Source organism: Danio rerio, chromosome 5 (assembly GCF_049306965.1).
Source record: "Danio rerio strain Tuebingen ecotype United States chromosome 5, GRCz12tu, whole genome shotgun sequence".
Classification (NCBI taxonomy): Eukaryota; Metazoa; Chordata; class Actinopteri; order Cypriniformes; family Danionidae; genus Danio; species Danio rerio.
The window spans coordinates 27960477-27980136 of NC_133180.1; the positions used below are offsets into that span (position 1 = coordinate 27960477).

The 19660-nt window shown below is 37.7% G+C and overlaps 1 protein-coding gene across 3 annotated transcripts in view; it reads left to right on the forward strand.

Annotated features, from left to right (window-relative positions):
* Window positions 1-19660, forward strand: part of unc5db (unc-5 netrin receptor Db) — a 443321-nt gene that overhangs the window by 398268 nt on the left and 25393 nt on the right. For all 3 annotated transcript variants that reach the window (XM_073952196.1, XM_073952195.1, XM_001342194.9), the window contains 2 exons: window positions 3593-3949; window positions 8032-8116. In XM_073952196.1, coding sequence (XP_073808297.1) covers window positions 3593-3949; window positions 8032-8116 — 442 coding nt within the window. The remainder of the gene's footprint in view (window positions 1-3592; window positions 3950-8031; window positions 8117-19660) is intronic.

Below are 19660 nucleotides of genomic sequence, written 5' to 3' on the forward strand. Positions count from 1 at the left end.
AACTAGAAATATCCCAAACGCCTGACACCAATCAGCCCAGCCTGGGGTAATTAACGATTTTCCTAAAAATAAAGACCCATTAGCCTCCTGCCTCCCACCCCTCACTGTGCAGCAGCTGGCCAGCAAGGACTAAGTGACTCAAATGTTAGAACTACTTTGGCACCAGGATGAATCGCGGGGGCTCAGTGACCGTGTGAGTTTGCCTCGGACTAGAAAAGGTGAGAGAGGAACAGCGAGGGATGAAGACCCCCTTCCAAGAGCTGTTCTGAGCCCAAGCTGGGAGGTGGCAGATTTAAGAACTTTGAAAACAAAAAGGTCACTTAGACATGCCTCATATATCTGTGTCGGCTTGAGTAACTAGATGAATTCGTTTTATGGCAAAGGGCAAACTCCAAATGATGTCACTGTTGAAGTTGTGCTAACCGTGCTAATGAGTGTTGACAGGATGTTTAAGGATGTGACTGTTAACATGAGTCAGTGCGTGAAAGCAACTGTTGCCAATCTACTCTGACTATGAGTAGAATAACATGGTACAGTAGCAACTAATCTGGATGCTAAAATGGTCTGTACTCTACTGTATTATTGATGATGAAGACAATTAAAAAACAGTACATCACTGCACAGGTCTGTTTACGTAAAGTAAAATCGTTGGAGGTTTTGTCTTCACTTATAGTTAGCAATTCAATAATTATTAGGGATGTCTAGATCCGATCACGTGATCAGACTCAATTAGAATCGAATGTTACCTCCCAACTCGAATATATATGTATATATATTTTCTCATTATTTTATAACATATCTATATTCTCACTTTATGGTAGAGATGCTATTGGTTAAATGTCGCAAAGTAGAACACAGAAGCAAGCGGAAAGTGTGAGTATGTTTGTGGTCTGGAGGTATTATAAAGTTGATGATGACAACATTGCCATACTGTAGCAAACTGTGATATATGCAAACTTGGGATTGCCTGCCAGGTATTTTAAGTTGAGGCGCTATTTGTTTTTATATTAGGTATTTTTTTATATTTACTGTTGCTCTAAAGTCCAAAAGTAAAGAATTTATGTTATTTATTACTTGATATTTTAAGCTACCTTCTTTATGTATTATAGAAGTATCGGATTGGGTTTCTGTATATGTAGATACTTAAAATCAAATGTCTCGGACTCTGACTCAAGAGCAAAAAAACCTGATCGTGACATCCCTAATAATTATTATTCAATTACACATTTCAATATGCATGGTTGTCTTGTGTTGGGTAGTGTTCAAATGTTATTGGTGTATATTTGTTAATTACCTACGCAATACATATTGTGTAGTTATGTTGACAGCAAATTGACATTTCACATCATTGAAACTGCATTTGAATCCAAATTAGTTATTAGTTTCTCAATCCTTTATTGACTCCAGGGCTTCGCAAACCTTCATTCAGGAATTAATTGAATGAATAAAGACTTCTGTTGTTTAAAACCCTTTCAACATGATTTGTAAAGATGCCAACAGAAAATAACCAGATTATAGTATATTATTTTTCAGACATTCTGTAACCAGTCTAGCTCAGATTCTAAATTTTGTCATCAAAAACAAGCTTGAAAAAAGTTTGAATAAACTCAGGGTTTTTGCTCAAAAGGGCCTGCTGATCGCCCAACGGTAACTTAAGCCAAATTAGCCATACAGCATGTCAACAAGCTCAGATAATGGTTAAAAAATTTAAAAGGTCAGAGAACAATGGTCAGATTGACTGAAGATGATAGCAAGACAGTTAAACAGTAAATTAAATAACCCCTCATTATAAATGAGGTATGCATTTAAGCCTTTAAACACACAACATGTCAAACCTTGAAGCAGATGAGCTACAGCAGCAAAGACCACATTAGTGATTCCTGTCAGCTTAGAACTTTTTGATGGCAACCTCCAGCAGATAATAATGTCACAAAGCTCAAGTGATCTCAATCGGGTTTCTTGAGTTTACAACACTCAAATGACCTTCAAAGTCACCAGATGTCAGTCCAATAGAGCATCTTTGTGATGCAATGGTACAGGAGATTTGCATTATAGATGTGCATCCAACTAATCTGCAGAAAATCTGAAAGTTTCTCCTGCCAATATAGATTAAATTGTCTGAGCAATGTTTCCAGCAGCTTGTTGAATTGAAGCTATGAAGAACAAGCACACTAAGAAATGCAATATAGAAAACTTCAAATAATATGATGTGTGGTACTTGTTTTAGGTAATAAACTGGAGCTGACTTATTTATTGATACACCCCAAAACAGAAAATTTTTAGAACATTTACACCCCAAAACAGAACATATTATGTATGTTAATATATAATATGTCATTTTTTATTTTACTGGTAGGTTAAGGGTAATGTTTAGTCTAGGTGATGTGTTATTTTAAAGTATGATGAGAACTTGAATGGCGATGCCATGATTTATGAATCAACCAGTGTAAAGAAAAAATATTGCCACAGTAGCAATGTTTCCATCCAAAAATGCAAATGAACTTTATGCTCAAAACTGGATTATAAAAGATGTGCAAAGAAAGCAGCGTTTCCATCCAACGAGTCAAAGCGAACAAAATCGTCACTTCCTGATTATCTGGCACTGAATATCAACAGTACAAAAGCAATTTGCTGCAGTAGGAGAAGCTGCTTAAATCTTTTCTTCATTTAATAAATGACTTGCACCTCAGAAGGCAATCCTGACATGCAGTGAACCGCGGTGGCATTGGAAGATGTGAGATGTGGAGCACAGACGCTCTTGACAGTTCTGGAGTTCATTTAATAATATAACAACACTAATGCTTAATCGGTAGGCGTTTAAGAATAATCAAAACAACATTTCAGATGTTGTACAAAGTGCTCAGCTTGCTGGTTTCCATTTATATACATTTTTATGATCACATGATCTCTTATAACAAAATCACAAGACCTTTTTTAATGCCATACTGGAATTTGTACGGTAAAAGTGTTTCAGTCGTAGTTTATGCCTATCTTTTCTTATCGAATAAAAAATTTATCCTACTCAGTTATGCGCATGTTTTTTTATGCACATTTTCAAAATGTATGCATATTATGGCGTTTTCATCAACCGTTTTTTTTAAATATGTGGATGGAAACATAGCTATAGATGTTTATCTGTTTATAAAAATGAGCTTTTTTAGCAAAAATCATTTTAAAACTGCTATAAAACATGCAGAAGGCAATGGTACAGAAAGAAAAGTTGTCAGAGACATATTCTGCTTGAGCCTGGGTTGGCTAAGAGGTTAAGAATTAAAGAAAATCAACATAAATAATTTAGCTGGAGCTAGAGCATTTACTTTTCTCACATACTGAAAATTCTCCTTTTCGCTTTTGTATTTTTCCCCAAGATAAGACGTTTTTCTCTTTCCCAGCACTCTTAGAATGAATATTTTAGCCAAAACAGCAAATTAAATATTTAATACTTTTCTATTTGCACGCCTTGATTTTCAGGCCATGGTCTGCCGCACTGGAGTTGGCATATCAGGACCTTATCTAACCGCATTTTTTTTTCTTTTCACCTGTATCAACAAATCCTATAAAACACTCACAGGCTGTCTTTTTATATCCCCAGGCAATCCACTTCTACTGAATTCCTCCATGCAGCCTGATATAACCGTCGGCCAGACCTACAGCAGCCCAATCTGCTTTCAGGACTCCATCGACAAAGAGCTCTTTGACCCCTTGCCCGACAAGGTCAAAGTTCAAAGCTCCTTTATGGTTTCACTAGGTGTGGCAGACCGGGCCGAGTACCATGTAAAAGCTCATCCACAAACCCTCCCTGCAAACCTTCACCCAAACTACAGCATGGTAGAAGGAAAGAAGACCGCCACAATGGCTCCCAATGGACTTCACACCCCCGGGAAGATTCAGCTGAAGACAAGCGCTGTGTTTGGACACCTGGGTGGCCGATTAGTCATTCCAAATGCAGGTGAGAGAGAGTATGGGTTTGTAAAAGATACAGCTTACATTATTTTTCATGAAATGACAATTATGATGGGAAGTAACCTTAAGGCTTCAATATACTTGGAGTTTTTTATTCATTCATCTTTGTTTTCTGCTAAAGGGCAAAAAGTAGTTTGGTGTACCAGTGATTGTCCTGATGCCATCTGCTCAAAAAGTGCTTGGATGAATACAAAAACATGAAATATGATGATAAAATAAATGTACAACTGAAGTTACAATGATGAGAAAATGGAAGTTTAGAATACATGTAAATTCAGTATGCATGTGACAAGATCTCGTGCTATGAGATTTCGCAAGACTAAATTGTCATGAAATTTCTCGTTGAGGTGAAAAGTTGTCTCATGAGTTGTGAGATATGATGAAGCATGAGGGTGAATGAAGCAATAAAGATCGGAGGCAGAATTTGATTAGAACCGCACATCAAGTGCTTTGCACACATCTGACAGTCTGGCCTTGGAGATGTGTGTCACTCATTTAGGCCGGGTAAGTGTGACATAACCTATTTTTGCTTCACCTGAGTTCAAGAGTTGCCGCGTCCGAAAGCAGAGACTGCAACAACTGCAGCCACATGCATTAACCATTGCTCATAACGTTCGATGGGATAGCTCTTTAGATAGACTGTGAAAAATAAATATGTAAAATTTACAGCAAATAAGGCAGCTGTGCTTGCCAGTATTTTACAGTTAAAAATACAGTCCAAGCCATAAAGTAATTTCTAATTTTTACAGTAAACTACCGTATTTCCTTAATTTATAGATGTAATATGTCTGTACTTTTAGTTACCAACATCTACACATCTCTTTTTACACAGATAGACACGATAACACAGCCATATGCAGGTGGTGATGAGAAAGTTACATAATGAGCCAATGATCATCACAAACAACTTTACCCTCGAGCAGAAAAGTGAATCAGTGTATAGAAGGTGCTCAGTGTCATTCACACAGCCACTAAACACCAGTATGGTAAAACGCATAAAATTAAAGTCATGAAATAAATATTGTTTATCAACATTAGAGGTAACATAATTCTCTAATGTACATAACTGATGGGGAAACAACTAAAAAGGTTCATATTAATGTCAACAAAAAGCATAAAAAGTGATGTGCCATGCGGTAAATTCTGGGAATGTCAGCTTACGGTTATTTGCCATATATACTAAGGAAACATACTGTTAACCAGGTTACAGATTTTTACTATATTATTTTTACTGTTTTTTTACCATTGAAATCACAGCCATTTTTTACAGTGTATGCTTCAAGCCATAATCGTCATAAACACTAAATAAATTAAGACGTGTAGTATTCTTATTTCAGTCACATTATTGAAGTAAGGTACAGACATGTAAACACCATGATCAAACTATTACTGTTGTTTAGGACTTTTAGCTGCATTTTGTGCCAAGATAAGCTATACACACTGTTTGACACCTCTGCAACCATCCAGTCAGTAAAGGACCACAAACACACATCTCCTCCGAGTGTGCGCACACACACACACAGTAAACTCCTGAAGACACATACAGCCCTCGTTGTCATTATCATCATCAGCGAACACGTTTATGCTGTCTGGAAAAAAATGGAAGCTGTTACTGAATGAAAGTAAAACCATTGAAAAATTAAAAAGCAAAAATGACATGATTAAATGATTACAAGTTGATTTAAATAAAGCACCTAAATTGTTTCGCATTTTGGGATTTTTCTTCAGTTGGATAAAAATCTATTTTCCATTCATTTATTAGCAAAAAAAATAGCAGTGTTTGCATGTCCTTTACTGCATAGATTCCATTAAAATAACATTCATTACAAGTTAATTTTAAAAAAGCACCTAAAAAGTTTTCCAATTTGTGATTTGTTTTTTTCCTTTGAATAAAATATTTTAAATCCATGTATTTCATCATTAAAGATTTCTTAAACATACTGTAAAAATCTTGTTGTCTCGTCTTGTGAACCCAATCTTGTGTCTCTTCTCGTCTTGTGGAGTAAGCGTCTCGTCACACTCCTAGATTTTAGCGATACATTTTTTGCAATTCACTACTCGCAATCAGTCGCAATTTCTGGAATTTCTTTAAATAAAATATATTTATGATTTTAAACATGTAAAGTGTCAGTGTTTAATAAAAATTACACTTCAGTTAATACAGTAAATGTAATGCAATACATTTTATGTTTTTGCTCCCAAAATGGGTGTAAAAAATTAAATAAGATCAAAGTACCTCAGAGCCACACTTCCCTACACTAATAGGAGTTGAAATGTGTTTACCAGAAAGTTCACTTTGTCAAGCTGTTTTTATAATGAATTTTGTTTGAACATGATTTTTTCAAAATGACATCACAAAAATGCATTCTTTGACTGTACATCAAGCCTTTTAAAGGGATTTACAGGCCAAAATTAATTAGTCATAATTTACTCATGCTTTACTTGTTATAAAGCTGTTAGAGTTTAATTTTTCTGTTCAACACAAAAGATGTCTTGAGGAATATTGAAAACTGGCCATTGATTTTCACTGTATTTTTCCTGCTTTTTCTGAAAATGGCCATGGGCTTACGACATTTTTCAAACTTTTTTTGAAATCTTCTTTTGTGTTGAGATGAATGAAGCTCTAAAACAAGGGTGTTATGGAATAATGGCAGCCCTCAAAAGGCCATTTATAACCGTAACTACTTAACATTCTGTTACAATTACAGCATATTAAAGTAACACATAAATACATGCATTCACATAAATATAAAGTACATATTACTTCTTTGGGTTATTTCAACATGAATATAGGTTAACATTTATCAGTTTAAAAAACCCACATTACTCCAAAAGTCAATAACAAAGACAAATATCATCTGAAGCCAATTACCTTTCTTCAAAAAGTTGTCAGATTTGAGAAAAGCAAAACTATGGAACTCAGTTTTAAACATGCATTATGGAAAAGTTTGTTTAGTCAATATATGAGATACTGTAAAGCAAGATGGACTTTTATTATATTGCTGGATTCACAATCATTACCCCGTAACATCATTTGCAGTGACTTTGTATGCAATCTACTCGCATGAATGCTAATACACATTTGCTGTGAATCATATGCTTTCACGGGCCACATAAAATGACATGGTATTTGGCCCATGGGCATTGAGTTTGATACAAGCTCTAACAGGTTTTTAACAAGTGGAGAGTGAGTAAATGGTGAGTAAAAGCATAAACCTTTCCTTTAGACTAGAGGCCAGTTATAGTCAATCATATTCTTAGCAATTTCTTTAAATTGAGTACACCTAATAATGGATTCCCCATCACTTACTTTCAAACCCACAAACAGTGCTTTTGGTGACTGAACAGTATGTGAAAGATTTGTTTTCTCTTATCATCTGTTTGCATCTAATAAGCGCTCTAAAAACAAATGTTCTCTTTTGGCTGATGCGTGTAAAGGTCAACAATGCACTGAACCCACTCTCTGGGGTCCTTGTGTTGAAGAGTCCTTAAGGCCAAAGAAAAACATTTTGTCCCACATCATATTCAGGCCAACTACACAGAATGAGATTTTAATATTTTACAAAAAAAAGCACAAGTCCTATTATTTATGAGTGCCATGAGGAAGTATAAGGAGACTACAAAACATAAGTACAGTTATTCCAATTGTAAACCTCATTGCTCTGAATAGAGAATGTTCCTGAATCAACATCTTTGTTAATCTTGGAACAACATTACAATCAACCAATCAGATTTGAGGGATATTTTAACAACTTTCAGACTTGCAACATGGGATACTGGCTTGTATTTTTATTTATTTATTTATTTTCAGATTTTAGTGGTAAAAAAAAGGTTGGCTATGGTTGGTCTTAAGAGTAAGGGTTGGACTATTCAATTTATTAACATAGTTATTATTTTTTAGACAAGACTGGGATAAATTGGTAAAGAAGAGTATTTGTCTGCTACCCAAAAATACATATTACTTCGTTACTAAATGCTCGTTTTGGCAATAATTGCATGCATTATAGGAATAAATGTGTTGTGTAGCTGCATATAATTGGTGTCTCAGTAATGGTGTTGGTTTTCTAGGAGTGAGCTTGCTGGTTCCTCACGGGGCGATTGCTGATGACACCTCTTGGGAAATGTACATGCTCATAAATCAAGGAGAGACTAGGTAAGACTGTACACTGACACAGCTGTTCTGTGTTCATATTTCTTGTTCAAGTATTTGCATTACTTAACAAAACAACAACTTTTTTTTTAAATGTTAAGAGCAAAACAACTTTTTAAATTCTTTTTAAAAGACACCCCATTCAAATGTCTGTTCTTCAAGAATGTTATAAAATAACAGTTGACCTCCACGCATAAATGTACAAATTATGGACTTTTCATAGCTTGTTTAATTTACATAATCCACTTGTTATGCTTAAAGAGAGACAGATAAAAAATCTAATAGGAAAAATAGTTTTATAGTGTGTATAGAGTTTGTGAATACTTTGCTTTTGATGTTGGAAATCACATTCTTTTTATTCATTTGGTTAATTTGAGGAAGCTGCACGTTTCATTTAGGCTTATTTGTCCTCCAAGGACACACCTTGATAAAACATGTTCTTGCTGTATGAAGACATAAATGGCCACTTGAGCTAGTGGTTGTAATATTTGTATTTAGAATAGCTAAAGAGGAGTTGTACAACAACAATTATACACAATACTAAAGAGCATTGTTACTGCACTTAACCATATCATTAAATCAATATTAAGTCTAGTTTACACACTGATTTATTAACCGCACTGCTGCTTTGAATGTTTACATAAGATGCTACTGTTTTAAATAGTTTCTCATTAGATCTCTTTTGATACTCTTAGTACCAATTAATTTTTTTTAGCTTGTAACAATAGAAGAATGATTTTGATGCTATTTCTTTTTATATGGTTTCATAAAGACCCATATGTAGTGCAGTGTGTAGCAAGATGGTCGCTGGTTCAAGCCTCGGCTGGGTCAGTTGGCATTTCTGTGTGGAGTGTCAATGTTCTCCTCCTGTTCACGTGGGTTTCCTCTGGATACTTCGGTTTTCCCCACAGTCCAAATACATCCAGTATAGGTGAATATGGTAGGCTAAATTGTCCGTAGTGTATGTGTGTGAAGGAGAGTGTATTGGTGTTTCCCAGTGCAGCTGGAAGGGGATCCGCTGCATGAAACTTATGCTGGATAAGTTGCCAGTTCATTTCGCTGTGGCGACCCTCTGATTAATAAAGAGACTAAGCCAAAAAAAAAAATGAACGAATGAATAAATGAATGAATAAAGACCCGTGCTTGGAAAGTGCTTAAGAGCAAAAGTTTACAACCTGTGGGCGCGCAACACCTATTATGTAGGGCGCAAGAACCTGATTAGTCCCATAGCTAGTTACTGGTAGTGTTACTTGTTGGTGTTAATATAATTTTTTTATTAAATTTTTTTAATAACTGCTGCTGTCACTGACTCTTTAGTTCTGGAAAATGATTTAATGTATAAAAAAATTTAAAAAAAAAAGAAATGGCTAACTCACTGACAAAAAAGAAGACGAGTGCCCTTTCAAAGCATTACAGCAAACTGATGATGACCAACCGTCCATGTCAACGTATATAAAATAAAGATTTACATGCATCACTATTAATAATGAACCATGTCCACAGTGTGTTGTATGTCCAGAGTCCCCTGCAAATGACAGTTTAAAACTTGTGAAACTGGTGCGTTGCTTACAAACATAGCATCCGATGTTAAAAGATAAACCTGTTGACTTTTTTGATGTAAAGAATTAGCATTAAGAGGTCAAAAGCAAACGAGGACTAGTCAAACTACTCTGCCAGTAAAAGCACTTACTGCTGAAATCAGGTAAGCTATACATTTAGGTTTCAGTGTTACAAAAAAAACTTCTTAACATATTTAAAAAAGGACCTTAATTTTTTTTAAATAATACTTTTATAAACATTAGGATTAATATTTGTAATAAGAGTATTTATTTTATCAATATTAGAAATACTCTACTAATACACAGCATGTTCCAGGTTAGGTAATTGTATTATTATTTTTCATAGATTTGAACATGTAATAAAAATGACAGTACTTGTACAAGTGTTATTTGCAGAAAATAAATCAATAAATTATCAATAAATGTCAATTGATATTGAACACAAATAAGCACATAATAAAAACACACAAGAACAAAAACAGTACACCTTAAACATTCTATCGTTATGGGTGAAGTTTGATAAAATTGAGTGGAATTTTCTATCTGCAGATGGTATAAAATTTCACAGCATCCTTATACAAAGGAGTTTGAAGGTATTTGTTTAGGTAGAGATTTGCTTAGCTACACTTGTTTGTGGAGGCCAAAATATAATTATTATGTGCAAAGATGCTTTTAAAGAACCCTTTTTTAGAGTGTAGATACAAATTGGGTAAATGAGAATTTCAGTTTTGTTAGCATTCATTGCATGCAGGTTGGTGCTTTGTTGTTCGCAGGAATGCATCAGGCAAAATCCCATTGCTTGGAGCAAATGAACAAAGAATGCAAATAGAAATGTTGTCTGTTATCATTGCCTTAAAGTCAGATCTAATCATTAATGTTAGACATGGTGTCACGTTAGGCGTGATCAAAACAAAAGCAAAACAGGAACAAAAAGATTGTGGATTCAAGTGCAGGTTTAATAGATAAATAGTGCAGAAAAACAGTGACGAAAAATACAAAATCTCAAAAATACAAAGTAACAAATCAACAACAAAACAAGACGGATAACACGAACTAGACTTTGGCAAACTACAAGGCAAGATCAGGAACAAACTTACTAGGAGCAGGAAGACAAGGAAGACAACGACGCGATGACAAACATAGGTGGAATGGTAGAATATATAGTCCAGATAATCAACGGTAACACAAAACAGATGTGATGGCAGGTCAGTGTAGGTGTTCCGGTGTGTGCGCGGGGCATGTATGAAAATGTAGTTTTTTCCTGGGGCACTGTAGCGCCTACAAAGTCCTAGAGCGCTACAGCGCCCTCAGGTGGTCACAGACGGATGTGACATTACCCCCCCTCTAAAGAGCGGCTTCCAGACGCTCCCAGACTGGTTCCAAGAGGGGGGGCGGAGCGGAGCAGGAACAAAGGGAGGGATGGGAGGGCCAGATTAGGGTCAGGCACTCCAGCAGGAAGCCAGGGTGCAGCCGGGGAATCAGTCCGAAATGGGAAGGACCACCAGGGAGGGGCGGGAGGGATGACCCACGGACGATCCTGCAGAAAACACAAGGCAGGGAACCCCAAGAGAGCCAGCAGGAGAGGCAACTGGACAGGAGCCGGCGGGACTGGAGGCAGCTGGACAGGAGCCGGCGGGACTGGAGGCAGCTGGACTGGAGCTGGAGGCAGCTGGGATGGAGCTGGAGGCAGCTGGGCTGGAGCCGGCGGGACTGGAGGCAGCTGGACTGGAGCCGGCGGGACTGGAGGCAGCTGGACTGGAGCCGGCAGGGCATGGAGCCGGACTGGGACCGGCAGGGCAAGATGTCTGGGAGGTGCCGGCAGGGCAAGACGTCTGGGTGGCGTTGGTAATGCCAGGAGCCGGGCTGGGGCCGGCAGGGCGAGGAGCCGGGCTGGGGCCGGCAGGGCAAGACGTCTGGGAGGTGCCGGCAGGGCAAGACGTCTGGGAGGTGCCGGCAGGGCAAGACGTCTGGGAGGTGCCGGCAGGGCAAGACGTCTGGGAGGTGCCGGCAGGGCAAGACGTCTGGGAGGTGCCGGCAGGGCAAGACGTCTGGGAGGTGCCGGCAGGGCAAGACGTCTGGATGGCGTTGGTAATGCCAGGAGCCGGGCTGGGGCCGGCAGGGCGAGGAGCCTGGGTGAGGCCGGTAAAGCCAGGGGCCGGACTGGAACTGGCATTGTACTGCGCTCTGGGGCTGGAGCCGACACTGGCGGGCGCTCTGGGGCTGGAGCCGACACTGGCGGGCGCTCTGGGGCTGGAGCCGACACTGGCGGGCGCTCTGGGGCTGGAGCCGACACTGGCGGGCGCTCTGGGGCTGGAGCCGACACTGGCGGGCGCTCTGGGGCTGGAGCCGACACTGGCGGGCGCTCTGGGGCTGGAGCCATCCTCTTCCTGCGCCTCCCTCGTCTGGTGGTTTTAGACGTGAGAGCAGTGTCATCTGGAGAAGGAGCTTGCTCTGGAACTGGAGCTGACACTGGCAGGCTTTGTGGGACTAGGATGGACACTGGTTTATCACACAATTCCAGAAGGCTCTCCAGAGGCTCCGAAAAGGGTGGTCTCCGAACAGCCCGACGCGGATAAGCCCGCAACTCCAGTCCTGCCTCTCTCCTCTTTCCCTTGGTTAAATCAGCTGGCCCCGAAAATATCCCTCTCGGTTGCCCTCCGCTCAGGCCTCCCTCCTGAGGGTTCTCCTCCCTCAGGGCAACAGAGAGGGGGGAGCCAGCGATCAACAAGGCTGCTTCAATGAAGCGGTAAAGGTTCCAGTCATCCTCGTACGGTGGCATGAGGGAACGAACTGGATCCAAAAGTCCTCCCCGAAAAAACATCATAAGCAAAATATCACTATGAGAGCTCTTCGGGGCTAGCTCCAAAAACTCCTTGATATAACGCTCAACGGAGCGGTTACCCTGCTTTATACGCACTAATCTATCATCTGCTGAATCCATATTGTGATCGCGTCGTTCTGTCACGTTAGGCGTGATCAAAACAAAAGCAAAACAGGAACAAAAAGATTGTGGATTCAAGTGCAGGTTTAATAGATAAATAGTGCAGAAAAACAGTGACGAAAAATACAAAATCTCAAAAATACAAAGTAACAAATCAACAACAAAACAAGACGGATAACACGAACTAGACTTTGGCAAACTACAAGGCAAGATCAGGAACAAACTTACTAGGAGCAGGAAGACAAGGAAGACAACGACGCGATGACAAACATAGGTGGAATGGTAGAATATGTAGTCCAGATAATCAACGGTAACACAAAACAGATGTGATGGCAGGTCAGTGTAGGTGTTCCGGTGTGTGCGCGGGGCATGTATGAAAATGTAGTTTTTTCCTGGGGCACTGTAGCGCCTACAAAGTCCTAGAGCGCTACAGCGCCCTCAGGTGGTCACAGACGGATGTGACACATGGAGTCTGACTTCACAAAGGAACGTGTAATGCCATAAATCTCTGTCAAACAAGCATGATTCTGACTTCATGAGTTATTAAACTCATTTAGGTGAAAAGCTGAAGTCTGATTATATCTCAAACATTGACTGGATATTCCTTTCTCACTTTGAATATGGAGTTCTGAACATCTGTTTTATCCTGATCATTGAGTGATCATGTTCTGTGAGTTGTTTTGGCATATATAGGTCATGGTCTACACCCCCACCCAACTCTCTCCCCATAAAAACTTTCTCGCAGGCTTCTGAAGGTCTTAGATTTTGACACGTTACGCGTTATGTATTCTCAGCATGTAAAGGTAATGACCCTGCAGGAGTCTTGATGTGTCTCTGGAGACAATATGTCTGTTGCACTCTGCCAAAAACTGAAGGAGATCCAACACTGGCTGTCATTGCTCCGACTGAAAGCATCTTCATAACAGCAAAAAATGATGAAGAAAACTGTTACAACAGATGAGTTTAAAATGAGGACCTTATGAGTCATTGTTTACTGCCAAAACACTGATGGAGACGGAAGCTTTGAGTTCAAGGTGCACTCTACAATTTTATCCACATTAAAACTTCTACCTGTGAAGAAATGAATAGCGTTTTTTTATGTAAAATGATTTTAAACGATCCTGTTATATCAGTGGCCTGCATGGGATGGGTTGAGACTTGTCTAGATCACTTTAGTGTTTGGAAATAAGTATGGAAATAATATGCATCTATAATTCACTAGTTGTCTGGTTTAAATAAACAGTAGAGGCAGTAAAACACCAAGCTTTTAACATATATAGCTTTTAACAGGCCACATTATTAATCTGATTTTCACTTGTTTCCTCGTGCAAAATATTAGAAGCTTAAACACTTTTAGCATAGCACATGTTTTGTGAAATCAGTCAACAAGCAAGGCATGCGATTGCTTGGGGTCCCAGGCCAGAAGTGGCCCCCAAGGGCTGACCAACTATGAATCACTAACAGTGGCATGTTCGTGATGACAAAGTGCAATGACTCCCAGACAAAATCTTAACGTGATGTGTGTGCCTAATAGGCCGGTCTACTTGTTGTTTCATTACCAAACATCATGTGATGTTTACAATGCACATTGTATCATCAAGAAATGACAAATCCAGCACATGTTGAACTAAATATTAAATGTCTCTAAAATTTTGTATTGAGTATTTCCTACTAGCGATGGTTTTCCCTTATGTGTGTGTTTTCTGAATGAAAACAGTAGATAAGAAAATATTCTGTGACAGCAAAAGATGCATTTGAAGCTGCAGAAATTATTTCCTAGCAACGACTGTAAACAAAGCAGCCCTGCGCTCACAATCATTACTTTAAACTAAAATGACAATGTATGGGAAACACAGTGTCACTATTGTGAATGAGAACTTACCGAGTGATTTGATAGCTTAAATACTAATTCTATTACTTATCCATGTGCATCCATGTGCTGAGTAGAATTTGTGTTTTTAAAATTAAAATAGGAGTTATATGTTATTAAATAATTTTTTATTTGTTCTGGTTTCGATTGTTCAGCTTTTTTTGGGGGGGGGGTTGCTTTTTGTAATTCTGTCTTTAAATCACAAGTTTAAATGCCTTAAGGCCAGTTCACACCGGAAAACTTTTAACTCGTGTTTTTTGTTGACGTTTAGCACCTCGTGACTAAATAAAGGGTGCCAATGTGATCGAGCACACTAACGCCCAAAACGGCATGCGTAAAAGTGTCATTTTTAAAGGAATGCCTCTTGCTCGTTTTTTTTTTTTTTTTTTTTTTTTACACCAATCCCTCTCCGCCAATCAGATTGCCACTTTTGTTTACATGCACGGACCTGCTGAAGTTACAGTACACACCACTTGGAGGCGTTTAAGTGCAAAACTGCCAATGTGAGCGCACATTGCAGAAAATGCCCAGAGGCGATATGAACGTGGAGCATGCCATTTATGCTTGTTCGAATCGCCAGTAACTGTCACAACAAGACTGTCAACTTTCTCTCTTCTGTATTACAAGCTTGTGTCAGAAGCTTAAAGTTGTGTAGTGACACCCTGTACACCTGGTCTTTCTGTTTTTCATTAAATGCCATCTAACATCACGGAGTGATTTTGCATACTCTTCTGCTTGACACCAGTGGAAATCGCTTGGGCTTGAATGTGGATAAACGTCTCGAAAAATGCTGACGATAAACGCAAATTAAAAACGTCCCGGTGTTTACGAGCTTTAATTTTGAAAATATACAGTCCACATTTGAAAAATAAAATGTATACAGCTCATGTTTTTTTTGTTTTTTTTTTTTGTTACTATCAAATAATTTATTATATAAGTGTGATGTACGCTTGTTGGATGGCCCCCTAGAGAATTTTTTCTGAGGCTCCAGATTCTTCTCCATGTAAACTAATACATTTTTACATTTGTGTCACATAATCTGAGCCATATATGTGGCTTTTCTGGCATTGTAAGCTTGCTCATGAGCTCACCCGGTACAGGTCTGTTCTCTATACAAGTCCCATGAAGTTGTAATAAGAGTCTTGAATCAAGCTAAAATTACAGTTGCTTCAGGATTTTATTTTATTATTAGTAGTTTTTTGGTCTCCAGATTACTTTTGTTAACAATGTCAGTTTTCAGGTAGCTGTGTAATTAATAAGGTATTATCATAGAACACTAATCTTTAAGCTGAATAATTTTTTAATCTGTATATCCTGCATTTTGTGTTCTGCCACGTGAACTGGAGTCATTGCTTAGCAACACGTAGAAAGTAATCTGGTGTGGCAAGCTTTTTGCTATGTCTAGTTTTCAAAATAAGTACATACTGTGTAAGCTTGATGTAAAATTAGATTAACTTAAAAATAAGAGAGGAAAATGATCATTGTTGTAATCTCACTAGAAAGAGTTGTGGCTTATCAAACACATATTAATAATCCTTGTGCAACATATCAGTCTGTGGTTTACTTCTGATGACATTCTAAGCACATGGTAATGAATAGACTTATGATGAATACAAAAGTTTGTATTGTTCTGTTCTAGGCAAGTTTTTTTTTTTCTTTATATGAGACCTTTAATACATTAAATATTCTTAGCTCATTGTACTACTGTTGTGATGGGGAGTGACACATCTACCTGAGGCTTGGATTCAAATGCAGGTTTAATCAGTGGTCAGGCAAGCAATGGTCAATACAGGTGCAAACAGGTATATTGAAAAACAATCCAGAATCGTAATCGAAGTAACAGGCAAGAGGTCAGAAGGCAGGCGGCAGATGGAGACAAAAGGTAAACAAGGCTGAAGTCGAAGCACCGGAAAACTAGACAGGAATAACGCGTTGTAATGTCATCAACAGATAAACAAGACTTGGCGTGAAGTGAATGAGTGAGTGTGTTGCTTAAATAGTGTGTGCAATTAGTCTCTGACAATCCTCAGGTGGTGCGAGTAATCAGTCTAGATGAGGAAGCATGTGTGAGTGTGACCGGAGTGCATGTATGAAAATGTAGTCCTGAATGGCGGATTTGTAGTCCATAGTTATTGTAAATGCAATCCAGCGATCTTATGGAATATGATCGCTGGTAATCGTGACAACTACATAAACCTAAATAATATTACAAGATTCAATTTTAACAAGGGTTTCAATTCATACATGAAGTAGCACTGTAACATTTTATCTTAAAGGGATGGTAAAGTTTAAAATGGCAAACCTGTATGACTTAATTCTGCTGAACAGAGCTGATCATGTGGCTGCTGTATTTCAACTCTTCTGAAGCCTTTCTATAAGGAACAGGATTTGATTTAGGACATTATTCATGGATAAATTCCTTGGAAATATTGTATGGCAGTCATGGTCGGCATTCACTTTCAATTTATGGAAAGAGGGGTATGGACATGGAAGGTCATTCAAGTTTCCAAAGACACGAGTAAGTGATTATAGACTTTTCATTTTTGTGGAATTATTCCTTCGAGTCAAGTTACCGATCAATTTGCCACACTGCAGTGTAAAGTCACGGTCAGATACCCATATGAAAGAATGAATGCATAATGGAAGCATTAAGTTTGCCTGTCGCCTCCTACAGTGTCCGTTAATGCTCAGCACTTTGACGGCTGACCCTTTAGCAGTGAATCATAAGTGTTTTTAAATAATGCTTCTCAATACAGAGGCAGAAGCTTGAGACCCTCAATGATGAGGAGGAGGAGGAGGAGAAGAGTAGTAAAAACATGACAAGGCACTTAAGGTACAAGAGCTGAGACTCATTTTGAAGTGCAGTACCTTATGAAACCCTGGTAATCTGCCTTGACTAGCATGGAAATGCAAACTAGTGTTGCAATGAATGAGTGTGTGTGTGCGTGCGTGCATGCGTGCGTGTGTGTGTGATGAAAAAATCTGTTTTTTTAGCAAACTTTTTTCCTAAAAAATGTACCCCAAAAAGTAAAGTTCCAACATTGTTTAGTGTTTACAGGAGATACTGTGAAAGAAAAATGAAAGAACAGAATAATGCTAGGAAAGAAAAATACTACAGAAGGCAATGGCTGGCTGTTACCAGCATTTTTCAAAATATTTTCTTTTATTTAATATCTCTATAAAGTTTTAGAACCCCTTTAGAGGGACATTTGGCTTTGAAATACAGATTACTTTTTGTTGTAATTATGTAAAGACAATAAATATGTATTTTGTTTGTTGCTTGTTTAAATACACTTTGAAAATGGAAAACAAAATGCCTCAAGAATGTCACACATAAAGCTGAAGCATTTCAAACATTCATCATGCATTGTCCTTCATAGCCTCTTTCAGGTTAAATCTGATTGAGGTTTGAATCACATTGAAGTTCCTACAGACTTGACATGCCTGAATAGTAATTAGATGTAAATAGAAGAACACTTGAAGAGAGTTTGGAAGAGGACAGACTGATTGGCTGTAAAGAGTGGTTTAGTCCTTATTCCCTCTTCAGCAAAGCTGAATTAATATAGATTCAGATAAAGTGAAAAGGCTTCTTGCATCCTGTGGGCATACAGTAAAATCCTTAATGCATTTGTGATGCTGAGATGCTGCTAGACTTTCAAAGTTTGTGATGAATTCTCTTTTACAAAAGGGTTAGTTGGAAATGTAGAAAAACCAAACTTTTCCTTGTTGCTGGATATTTTTTAATAGTAGATGTCTTTGACAAGCTATTATCCAACAGAATTATGTATTAAAGGGTTCTGGTGCTTCATTAAAAAATCATAAAATAAATCCTTTTGAGTTTAATGTATTTTTTACACAATTTCCTTTATATTATGAATATAGTTAATTCTGACTTTTATTCACAATTAAGCATGTTATTCACATGTGAAAAAATAATTAATAAACAAATCTGTTACCCATATAAAAATGATTTGTCTCTCTTCAGAATACTTTGTTTAAACTGCTAAAATAATGTAAAGTTATTTTATGATCACGAATGAACATTTTAAAATGTAGAAAGGCACTGTCATCTCCCAGATTCAACTTAAACATCTTCATTTGTGTTCTGAAGATGAACTAATTTCTTATGGGATTTAAATAACATGATATGAGGTTGGGCATATTATGACAGAACTTAAATTAGGGGGTGAACTAACCCTTTATACTAAAATTTGCCTAAATCCACAGCTTATGATCAGAATATTTATTAAATGGTTGATTAATTAACCAATTACTTTTTTTTTTACTTTTTTGTTTTATTTGCTCAATTTTGTCTTTATTTGTAATGTCCATCTAGCCTTTCTTGCTAGAATAATAATGAAACTACAACAAAGTTTGCATATTTTTATTCACATTGTACAGGCTATCCAATTACTAGTCTTCTTGGTTCACACCCTTCATCAACTTTTTCTCATTAGTGGATTTAATGTTTTGGTTTACCACCACAAGGAAAAGATGGAAGGTAGTGATAATGGCCAGAAGATCATAAGCTCTGTCTTATGAATATGCAGGAGCTGGTAAACGACTCCGGTGCCCTCGGAGAATCAGTAGCTTCCCTTAAATCAAGGTTCTCTGAGTCATGTTTGTAATGCTTCTGTAGACTGTAGACGTGACAGTTTTTATTAATTTTGGGTTGTGGCACTGAATTTTTTTTTTTTGTTTGTTTTTGTGTATTTCATTGTCGTTTTAGTTTTCTGATCACTTTGTTTGCTTAACTAAATGTGCCAACTATGAACAAGATTTGCATCATGCGATAAGACACATTGAAATCATTTTCATTTGTTTTGTGTAAAACATCTGCCAAATATCATTTTTTTTTGCACTTTTTGTTTTTACCAAATATGAGTGAATAGTTTTTTTTTCCCGCTTTAGAAAGAAGTCTATAATGCTTAAGACTGCATTTACTTAAAGAATCTGAAGAAAACAGTATTATTGTGAAATATTTTTTATAATTCCAACTGATTATTTCCTGTTTTAATATATATTCTTAAACGTAGATTGGAAAAAACTAATTCTATGAAAGTCAATGGTTACATTTTTCAAAATATCTTCTTTTGGTAATGACACTTAAAGATTTTATTTAACAACATAAAAACAGTGGACCAATTAGAGCGGTTTTCAGAGCGACCACAGCTTGA